Source organism: Cynoglossus semilaevis, chromosome 17, assembly GCF_000523025.1.
Source record: "Cynoglossus semilaevis isolate Cse_v1.0 chromosome 17, Cse_v1.0, whole genome shotgun sequence".
Lineage (NCBI taxonomy): Eukaryota > Metazoa > Chordata > Actinopteri > Pleuronectiformes > Cynoglossidae > Cynoglossus > Cynoglossus semilaevis.
In genome coordinates this window covers 11872831-11884535 of record NC_024323.1, presented here as the reverse complement: position 1 = coordinate 11884535, position 11705 = coordinate 11872831, and the positions used below count along the sequence as shown (strand labels likewise).

The 11705-nt window shown below is 43.4% G+C and overlaps 1 protein-coding gene across 4 annotated transcripts in view; it reads left to right on the top strand.

The window, feature by feature from the left end:
• The first annotated feature begins 1019 nt into the window (after positions 1-1019).
• Positions 1020-11705, top strand: part of grin2aa (glutamate receptor, ionotropic, N-methyl D-aspartate 2A, a) — a 100966-nt gene continuing 90280 nt past the window's right edge. Inside the window, exon 1 of one of the 4 annotated variants that reach the window (XM_008330175.3) lies at positions 1020-1830. In XM_008330175.3, coding sequence (XP_008328397.2) covers positions 1663-1830 — 168 coding nt within the window. In that variant the 5' untranslated portion in view covers positions 1020-1662. Of the gene's footprint in view, positions 1932-1957; positions 2291-6407; positions 8918-11705 lie in introns of those variants that run through there. The other 3 variants (XM_025064289.1, XM_025064291.1, XM_025064290.1) reach the window with 3 other exon arrangements.

Here is an 11705-nt window from a genome sequence, read left to right as displayed (position 1 = left end):
GCATTTTCAGACGTTTCCATTTGTAGATTGACTACCTACTTGCACTTGGGCTCCGAGCGTGTTCTTTACTGTCCAATGTAGTACTGCGTGGTCACTTGCTGTATGAGGACTGACCTCCTCTTTATACAGTTTTATAGGGAGACGTGGAAAACCTAGTTGGTTCTTTTTTTTTTTTTTTTGCCTGGAACCAATGTTATTTATTGCTAAGGTAAAGATATTTTCTTTACTCTGAACATGGTGGGGCTCCAGTGACGGTGAATCTAATTAACCTATGTATATTTTAAATAGGAGTAGCGTCAGCCCTGGTGATCTGGAACAGATGGATTTCAGGATTTCACGTGTGTTTGCTCAGTGGTCAGCTCACTGGTCCTACTGTAGATCACAAACCCCATATCAAGTTAAAGATATGATAGGAGTTAATTCTGGTGAATTAAAAGCCTTTTTTTTGTTGTTTTCTTTTTTCAAACCTCCAATAATTGGCACCTTCACCCTGACAAAAAAGAAAATAAATGAAAACAAAATGCAAGCCTTACACAGAGGGAAGGAAGTGTGTTCAGTTTTTAGAGGAAACAAAGCGTCTGCAATAATAAGTCCTCCACTGTACCCTGTGGGAGGGGTGGGGGGTGGGTAGACGTGAGGGGACAGAGAGGTTCTTAAAGGCTCGGCACACAGTCGGACTCTACGTTGTAATTGTTGCTGATTTTTGTGTGATGACCAACTGCTGTTATGAAGGATGTTTCCCTCTTAATTAAAAATACAAGATTTTTTTATTCCTGACACACTGTGTCTGCCTGATGTCTTCTCCCCAAACTCTCACTGATTATGTTTACACTAATAAACCAAAGTTATTCTTGAGCTAACTTTGAGATTTAAACGCAGATTTGTGTGTCTATATATGTACATACGTACATATATAAACACATATGTATATATTTATTTAATTTTTCTAAATATCTAAAATAGTTTTTCAATCAGGAATATTTTTCTCAAAATCACTGCACTGTATCACCACTGGGAGGCAATGTTGGCACGTCAATTGAACATGTTTGCTATACAGTGAAAAATAATTTCACTAAATCCTCTATACTACTATAATTTGAATTCATCCTATCCTGAATTTTTATTCGTCGCGTGCGTGACCGTGCACGTGTCACTGTGCGTGTGCACGTTCGTTAGTGAAGCAATGTCACTTGTAATATGTTGGTGTGAGAAGTAAAAGGTCATGATGACACAGGAAATAAGTATATAAAAGATGCCCATACTCCTCCCTCACCTCCTCCTCCTCCTGCTTCTGTTTACAAATTACAAATAAATAAAAAAATCTGTATATTATTAATTTGTAATTAATAAGTGATATTGAATCTACACGTTCCCCATGTAATCTGAATATAACGCAGTCTTTCACTGACGACAATCATTTCACTGAAGCTGCAAAAAAAAAAAAAAAAAAGTTTCCTCTTTGCTGATGATCATCAAAGAAACATTTCCCCATTTTTTCTTGGCTTATATTCTCTTTGAAGCCTGCTTGAAAAGAGCATCCCTGCAGAAAGTCTCCACCTCACATCTTCATGTCTCTGCGCTGATCTGCTCCTCAAATAAACCCGTGACCTGGAATGCTCACCAGGTTTTCCACCGTATCTCTCCGCATCAGCCTTTAATTGGATGGAGACATTTGTCTGTTGGGAAAAAGGAAAAAAAAAAAAAAGAAACATGTCAGTGTATAAAACATTTGCTTCTTCAGCAGCTGCAGGTTCACCATCAAGCAGCTTTGTCAGGTGGAGATGTGACAGCCCTGACTGTGGGGACAGACAAAATCCACTGTGTCAGCAGGTGAGCCGCAGATTGAATGTCTGAGTATGAACCGTGAAGGAGCGCTGACGTCACATGGTTCGGACCCAATGCCTGCGGGAGGAGGTTCCACTTGCTCACAGGTATTAGATGCTCTGAAGGGGTTGTGTTTTTGTTATAATTTATATATATATATATATCAGAAAAGCCGTGGGTGTATCGCAATTAATCACATAAATCGCGATTCAAGACGATTAATCAGGGGGAAAAAAATCTACATTATCGCACACCTTGAGGGAAAGTGTGTTTTGGTTCAACGGGCTCGCCGAGCATGCGTCGGTGGTGACGTCGGACGTCAGGCGACATCGAGCGCACGGTTTTCTACGCCACATGACACCGGCGAGAGCACCGTCCAACAGTTTGGGGATGGGAATTAATCTGAACGAGACTTGAAACCACAAGTGGTTTCAGCAGAGAACACAATCATGGAAGCTTACTGCGGGTAAGTCATGCTGTGACGCTCTGCGGCGTCTTATTTAATTAACTTGTAGAAAAGTTTTTTGTTTTTAAATGAATACTGTTGAAAGTAAATGTGTCATTAATTATTCCTAACGACTCCCCGAGTGATACTGCGGCTGTAAATTAGGAAACAAACAGTTTTGTTCCTGTTAAAATGTTTTTCTGTTTTTTGTTCCCCTCATTTGCATTTTGTTGCACCTGCTGTGAGTCACTCATTAATGCTGTGCTCCAATTAAAGAGTCATTGAGCGAACACTCGTGTGATTTAGCTCGTTGTTTAACTTTGTGCATTAATTTAAGGTTCTTACCAAACCGTCATTCTTCATCACGGTGAGAAACATGAACATAAACAATTTCCTCTTAAGCAGTTGCTTATGTTAAAGCAGGTGTTTTAAAGTTCCGACTCAGGGGCCACTTCCAGCCCATCAACCCCCAAAATATGGTCCATGACTGAGTGTTAATATGATATTAATTTTAGCACTGAGCTAAATGTATATGAAGTAACTGATCTCTTACCAATAATAACAACAACAACAACAAAAGGATTTGCACTGACCATGTATTAAAAAGTATTTTTTTACTTAAAACTTTTCCTAAAATGACTGAGGGGGAGGGAGGAGGAGGGAGAGGGATGGTGTACTGAACTGAACAACACTGATGTGGCCAACCAATGAAATGACAGTGTTTGCTGGTGGTGAAACAGCAAATCATTTTAATGCATTTTAAATTAATTGCTGTGTTTTGACGTTTTGCTCGTGACTCTTGGATGTTATAAGGCCCACTGAAACAAACTGTGTGTGTGTCTCTGTGTGTGTCTGTGTGTCTGTGTGTGTGTGCGCCCTCTTAGGTAAATGGTTTAACTTGTGTTTGTTGTGGCTTCTTTTCATGTGCCTGTGTGTCATCATCCTGTACAAACGCAGTGACTAATTTTATAGCCTTGCAGTGCAATGCCATTCAGCCTTTGCTTCAGGCAGTTGGCAGCACTCCAGAGCAGCAGCAGCAACAGCAACAGCAGCAACAGCAGCAGCAGCAGCAGCAGCAGCAGTGTGTTCTGATGGCTTTCTGAAGCTCTGTTGCTTTTCTCCCATTCCTCTTCTGGCTGTTTGGATGCTGAGACCTGAGCACAGGGAGTGAGATTTGACCTGCAGCAGAAGTGGTGTTGGTTAAAAGTTGAGACCTCCAATGATCCAGTCACTACATTATTAAATAAAACAGGAAATTGCCTTTGACCCTGAGATGAGTAGGCCACCGAGGACTGTTGGTTGTTGGTTCACTGCAACAACAAAAAATAAATAAATAAATTGAATGACTGGCTGAGTTTAGAGCGCTGCAAATGAACAGGACTGTTATCTGAAGGTTTGAAAATGGTTGGACAGGAAGTGTTTATCATCGCACAAACGAGTAGTAGCTCTATCGTCTCTCATCTGCAGGGGGTGCTATAACTGCAGGTAAATTATCCCGGAAATGCAGGGTTGGGCCAAGAGTTGTGGTACTTTGTGATGAACAGGAACAATTAAGTCACCCTGCTTAGGGAGGCGAAGCAATTTTGGTTCCTGTCATCTTATTCCGTTGGTGGCTAATGAACCTTGTTGCTGCTTATTCTGTAAATGGTCAGAGAGAGGTGTGGGTGGAGGCGTGAGACGCTGACGTGCCCGACCACGGAGGGCGACGCGGAATAAGAATGAGAGAGTTGTTTCACTCCAGTGATTACATCGCAGTGGGATTTGAAATGAGCCACAGTCTAAATAACAAGTGGTTGGCTGATAATCTTCAGAGACACATTTACATACAGTACAGTAGCGCCCCCTTCCCTCTGACACCCACCCCCGCCTTTATCTGAATTTGTTTTTTGCAACAATGATTTTTTTTATTTTTAAACCAGAGAGTGAAGAGTTATACTCTGTGACAAAAAAAGATAAAAAGAAAGAACTCATTTCCATATTTTGGATGCAGCAGTGTGTGTGTGTGTGTGTGTGTGTGTGTGTGTGTGTGCAGTACATTGCTGTAAAATATTGTAGCATCTGTTTCAGCCTGGGTGAGTTACCCCTGGAGGGTACGTAGGGGTGTAACCAGGTCACCAAACAGCTGTCTGAGAGACTAAACGGCCTTAAGGGGGTGTGGTTACAGCATACACCATCACATTCATATTCACACTTACACACTAACACACACACACACTCCCCTTCACCACTCTTGGCAGCTCAGTATGTCTGCCGTCAGTGGTGTCCCCCCAGACATGGCACTCACACCGAGACACCGACACCTTCAGCGTCCTCCACTCACCGCTCTCATCGTCCAGCGTTTGTCCATTGGCTTCATCGTGGTTTTTGTAAAGAAAAAGAGACTGAGACCAGAGGCCACACCAGACCAGAGGGACAAACGCCAGTGTTTTGACCTGTATTGACTTTTTTTTATTTATTTTTTTTATCTGCAAACATGAAAAAAAAATCACCCTTAGATAAGTGAGTGTAGTGTAGGTTTCCTGTGTGTGTGTGACTGGATCATGTCAGGTGTGAGAATCACCTGTGAAGTTGGTGTGAGGTGAGGACTCTCAGCTGCCACCTGACATTGTCTTCCCTGCTTCAGTGGACCATGATCACAGGTTTACAGCTGAATGTGACACAGGCCGAGTGAGGATGTCGTTTCACATGAGGCAGAAAACCCTCCGTGTCCAGCTTTGTCTCTCTCTCTCCCTCCCTCCACCCGCAGTCCACCCCCGCCCGATAACGGGGAGTTTGAGGGCTGCTGACTGTTGGCTGAGGTGTCCTGACTGTGAATTAGGCTGCTTCAAAATCCCTCTTCATTCTCACGTGGTTGTGCAAAAAAAAAAAAGAGCAGAAAACGCTGTCATAGTTTTACAGCCACCAGTCATTTGACTGTAGGACAGAGGACACTGTAATGTAATGATGTAATTATCACTAACTGCTGTTCTGACCTTTCACCTTCCTTAACATAAAGTGCAGCCTCCTGCTTGACCTGTAGAGGGCAAAATTACTTTGAGAATTTTTTTTTTCTTTTCAGTCTCACACCACAGCAGTGAAAACTGATACAAACAGGTCACTGTTCAAATGTAGGTTAGTGTATCTCCAATAATGTGTCAAATCAATACTGACAAGGTTACACTGGACCTTCTGGACAGCCAGGCTGGACTGCCCTGTTGGGGCCTTGTAAACGGTAAAGGACTAATCCGATGTTTAAAAGACTTATAATTTAGAAAAGTTGATGTTTTTATAGGTTCCCTCTCCTGCCTCAGGGTCACAGGATCACCAGTGGTTACATCTCGTATCTCGTCCACCGCATGTTCTCTCTTGACGTCATAATGCTGCCATGTTATTGCTTTTAAGACGGGCGGCGCTAGTCGAATGTTATTCCATGGTCCGGCCACGTTAACTGAACCTCTCAAGTGACACTTTGGTTACGCAGGTTATGTTTCATTAGCCAATTGGTTAAGTAATCTATGATGTCATGATGTGGTGACATCTCACCACCTGATTGGTTCAACTCGGCCCATTGTTGACATTATAGAACTCAAATTTGTACCTTCAAGTTTCATTTAAAAAAAATAAATTGTAGGTGTTTCAGAGACAGACATCACATCAGGGAGAAACAGATGATTTCTCTCATTTCTTCTGTCCGTCGTGATGGGAAATGTCATCATTTCTATCATGGACATTATATTAATTCCCATTAACTCTGGAGAAGACCTGCTGCAGGAGTGGACGTGCTCCAGATCGCTCACCGCTCAGATGGTAGTGACCTTTGGCCACTTCACCGTAATCACATCCTTGACGCTATCACAGCATTATTTCTGTAGGGACACATTCTGTGTCCCAATAATGAGTTCACTGTAACCCGACGCAGCCTCCTGGCATTTTTAATGCCACAATGGCATTCTATGACATTTTTAATCACGCCCATGTTCCTTACAGGTTTGTGTGTGACAGGATGGTCACTGTTGGCCAATCATATGGTGTCTTTCATCTCTAATGAAACTCATAAAAAAAGTGCAGATAAAAAATTCAAAGCAAATTCTTGAACAATATAAACATAATAAAATTATATATATAATAGTAATAGTACTCTCTGTTATATGTTTTATTTACATGGACAGATGGAAAAACAGACAGACAGACAGACAGACAGATGGACGGATGGACAGTGATAGCGATTTGTTGTGGTTGGTCCTGACCTTCTCTGATTGGACGTTTAGTAAAAGTGACATCTGGCATTTGGCCTGACATTTCCTGAAACCCCTCCCTCCACAGTGTCTATAGGTGAGATCATGAGCTCCTTCTTCTAATGAAGCTATTATACAATAGTGCGAGGCGGAGTCGAGAAGTTCTAAGACAAGTCAAAGTCAAACAAAACTAGTTCTCTGCATATTCTGTATACATTTAAATACTTCCATCTGAGGATCTCATAGTTTTGTGAATGAAATACCCTTTTTTTTTTTAGGTTTTCATTATGTTTTGGTGAATAGTGATGAGTTTTATTTGGTTAAAATTTGATGTTGCCCTTGATCTGTTTTATGGTTATGACAAAACTTCAAAGCAAAACTGAAGGAGACGTCAGAGAGACATCTCATTGTGTTTTACTTATTAAGTTTGAAAACCTTTTGAAATTACATCTGTTTTTGAACAGTTTGACGTACCAATTTATACATCTTGGATGTGTTTTTAAAGTAAACTTAAAGAGTATACGTACGTGCTTCCTGTTGTCTCTTCTTCTCAGCAGAGATTGGATGGTGTGTTGGATTAAAGGTGTTTGGTAATGAGGCAGACGACAGTGACAGGTTGTGAATTTGAAACATGTTTATCAAAAGTTTTTCAGTTTCTTCTTCTCACAGCTGCTGCCTTCAGGGTCTTCACAGCTGAACATCTGCCACGATCTCACACCGTCGCCTGCCTTCTTCCCAACCGTTTTCCAGCCTTACACAAGCCGTTAATAAGTAACAGTACCTGCAGAACACACACATTCTTACTCACCTGGCTGAAAACACTGAGCAGCTGCAGGGTCTGTGTGCTGCTAAACTGTTTCTTATGGAGAGACTGGGTCAACATTTCATCTGTGTGTTTGAAGATTAGCCGCTGGTGTCGGCGCCTGCTGCAGCAACACAGTGATGTCTCTTTTATGGTTGTGATTTAGGCCATTGTTTCCCAAAGACTGGGTCGCGACACTCAGGTGGGTCGCAAGAGATTTTTCTTTTTGGGTCGTCTCGCATCATGTTTCCCAAATCCAGGATTCCAAATCCTGGGTTGAAGCCTTTTTTTTTTTTTTTTTTTCAGTTGTATCATGACCGTGCCTTTTTATTGTGAGAACTTTTTTGCACAGAAAGAAAATGTCACTTTTGTACAAGTAAATTTCATCTTTAATGTTTGTTGACATTGACTACATTTGTGCCTCTTCAGTTGGACCAGATTCCTTAGTTAACAGTGGAGACCAGCCCTGTCTGGGCCTCAGTATTTGCAGAAGTTTAGAAGTGTCTTTCTGACTGTCTTAACCTCAAGACCATAGAACAGTTGACTTTCATCTGCACTTTCCTATAAATATTCTATGGCCTTTGCAGTACTGGCTGCTGTGCTGTATATATTTTACAGACCGATGTCTGCTCTGTTGTGCTCCAGTTTTACGGATGGACAGACTGTGTGAAAATCCCACGAGGAGTGGGAGGCAGCAGTTGGCAGATACAGAGATGGAGGAATGTGGAGGCAAGAGGAGAAGAACGAGGAGGAGAAGGAGGGTTGAATTGTGGCCTGAATTATTTGTGATTTAGCTTAAGTCAGCCTCTATTAATCTGTCTTTGACTGAGCCACTTCCTGAAGGCGCTTTAGCGCAGCGAGAGAGAGAGAGGGAGAGCGTGGGGGGAGAGAGGGGGAGAGAGAGAGAGAGCTGACAGACCGCGTCCGTCTATCTTTCCAGTTGCTCCAGCCTCTGCAGATGCGCGCAGCAGGCATAGACAAAATCACACACGCGTCCACATTCAGCATAACCCCTACACGCACACGTGCCCGACAAGACGGGGACCGAGAGACCAAGCAGACACACACAGAAAAAGAGAGAGAGAGAGAGAGAGAGTCGTTGGCTGCGGGTCCCGCACCGTTCGTAGGATGCTGGAACCCCCTTCTCTCGTGTAGCCAATGTGCGTGCGCGTCTCTGTGTGTGTGTGAGCGTCCGGCGGCTGCTCGCCTGCCACATCTCTCCTCCACTGCGCACCTCTCCTTACCCGGGACAGGAATAACGGGATACCGGGAGCAGTAATCGCACAGAGGCATCCTGAGCCCCCCACAATGCGCGGGGCCAGCAGTGATATTGCAGTGGAGAGTCGGCAGTAAGCGCGCACACACACACTGAAGATTGGATTACGGCAATTGTGTTTTCTGCCTGCTTGTTGGCAGCTGTGAAGTGCTGAAAAGAGGATTTCATTCAGTGTATTTTTTTGGACTCGCTTGGAGCAACTCAGAGCCAGAGCTTCGGGGGTCTCTGTTACCTGGTGGTGCAGGGTCTGTGAGGCTGCTCACCAGCCCAGGCTGCATGGTTATTCGGAGGAGAGAAGGCGCTGTTGCAATGTCATCTCACACCACTCTTTCGGAGCTCCGTGAATGGGAGATGCTGTGAGTACTTTGCCTTGTCTTGTTATTTTTTTTCTCCGCATTGGGGTAGGGGGAGATCACGCGGCGTCTCCTGTGCTTGCGCCCCTCTTTCCCCATCAGCAGGCGCCGTGCGGCTTTTTACCCACAGGCGCCCCTCATCCAAAGTGCGGCACCTGCAGCACACAGAGCACCACTGCTCCAAAAAAAAAAAAAAAAAAAAAAATTATAAAAAAATAAACCCCGTGCACGGATTTGAAAGATGGGAAACGACCACTGTGAGATGCGTTCACGGGGAAAACAAACCGTTTCTCATGTCACATTCCTCTGGATCGTTAAAGCTGCGTGGCGCAGTGAGCGGAGCGCAGGCTGCGTTAACGCACAGCTGTATATAACACAGCGCCGGACCAGGCTAATCACGTTATACCGTGATATTAATGCATGCACTCGTACGGAGTGAGTACAGCAGAGAACTGCCTTTTTGGCAGCTGTGCTGTGTTTATGCAGTGTTTCGTCAGTGTCCGTCCAGAGCCGCCAACGCTGCGTTCGACTCCCGGAAAGACCGGAGTGATGCGTAAAAATGTGCCACATTAATGATGAATGGCTCTTTGCTGGTGTCGCCCAGATGTTGGACGACGCGTTACGGGGTCTGGGCGAACCAGTGTCTTGCACAACTTCCAGCACTTCTCCATGAAGAAGAGCCAATCAGTACGAACACAGTGTCATTGGTATACTGTCTTCTCAGCACGTAGATTTTTTTTTTTTACATATATTTAATAATCATTAGTCAGTAGCAGTTTCTTGCGAGGAGCAACGGTTTTGTCCTGAAAAAAATCTTCCTCTTCCTCTTATAAAAAGCCTCTTGGCAAAGAGTAATAGAGTCCCGTCTCGGTTACACCAGTAGGGGTCGCCCTTGTATTATGTTGGTCGAGTTGAACATTGCCGGTTGATCCAAATGAATTTACCTTCCTCCTGCTCCCAGGACTCAGTCCTAGATGTTGAAGCTTAAATTTCACCCCCTTTCTCCTCCTTTTCTCCCCCCATCTGTCTTTGAGTGTGCCCCTCCCGACGCCTCTCTCCGGGGGTGGGAGGTGAGGGTCTCTCTCTGTACAGACGTCACTACTGGAATAATCTATAGTTTTATGACAACAAAAGGAAGAAAACTGTTACCTCCCCTCCTCCCGCCCTCCCCCGTACCTCCCAGGTACACTGAAGGTTCAATAAAGTTCCACCTTATAATTTCCCCGTCAGTTGTCTTTGAACCCATGATGGACACTGCAGTGTGTTCTTTTTATTTGTCTGTTCAAAGAAAGTGGTTATGAAGAGATGAAACACTGCAGAGTGTAAAAAAAATCTTGATTGTGATTGATTTTTCTTTCTTTTTTTCTCTACGGTGTTATTTACATTTAGATGAAAGCGGCTTTAGGAGATGATGCTGCTGAAGTCGTCCATTCATAGGACACAAGCCAAGGGTTGGACTTTAAATAGATGTCTAGTTATAAAATTGATTGCTCTTATTAAACACCTCGGCCGTGTTTTTAATTCATCAGAGACGTTTGTGACGAACACAACCTGAATTCACCTCCGAGTCTGGGCTTCAGAGAACAGACCCCGGTCTAGAAGAAGCATTTGGGTTTTTTTTTTTTTGTCTCTTACCACAAATGAGAATCCCTGTTCTGCCGAGTCGGTGCCAAAAGTTGCTGAATGTCTATATTTAATGATGTAAACTCAATTAAAATGATATTTTTCAATAGTCCTCTGTGATAGGAACTGACTTTCTGCAGGAACTTAAATTGAAAAAAAAAAACACATTGATGTGTGACAACTGTGTGAGATGAAGACAAAGTGGAGACGCTGGAAGGAACTGTTCACATCCTGTGTGTATACTGTGGTCACCGTAGCCATCTCATTTCTCCTTCTCCTCTGTGTAGCCAAAGGAACTAAAGGGCTACATGTGGTGGGCAGAGTGGGAACAGACGATTGCTTCCACCAGGCTCTGGTGGGCACGCGTCAGGGTGCACTGACCAGATGGAAGGGGCGAGAGAGAGAGAGAGAGAGAGAGCAAAGAGGTTGTGACAGCAGAGATGATGGTGCTGTTTTTGTGGTCTGGGTGGAATGTTCTGGAGAAGTTGATAAATCATAACAATATTGTATAAATAATGATTAAGTCCTGTTAATGCAGGTGAAAACCCAGCAGAGCTGCAGTAAATGATCCGACACCTCTTATTGGAAGTTTTCAGTTGACCATATGTGAGCTGGTGGTCCCTGCCAATGTATCACCTCACCAGAAGGTCACAGGTTTGAACACAAACTTAACAATTACAGTGTGGACATGTGGGTACAGTTGTTTTTTGTTGTTGTTGTTGGTTTTGTTTTTTAAACTATTGAGACTATTGATGGACTTGATAGACCATCACTTCATATATTTTACTCATGTACAGTTTTTGTAGATATTTTCTACTGAAACAAAATGATGTTGTCATCGGTGGCATGAATGAAGCTGTTGAACAGATTTCTTTTTTCCACAGCAGCAGCAGCAGCAGCAGCAGTGGTTTTTCTTCCTGAACAATTGTGAGAGTCTGTCATGAAGGAAGTGTAGGCTAAAGTAAATATAACACATTTATGTTTATTCATGTTAACATTAACATATTTTTTAAATCCAATAATGTCTTAGTCTCCAAGCATGAAATGAAAGCATGTAGTCGACAAACCTCAGAATTCCATAAAGGAAAATGACATCATATAAAAGGTGGGAAACACGACCAGGGCTTCAGCAGCTGTGAGGGTGGGACAGTGGGAGGGTGGTGGGGGG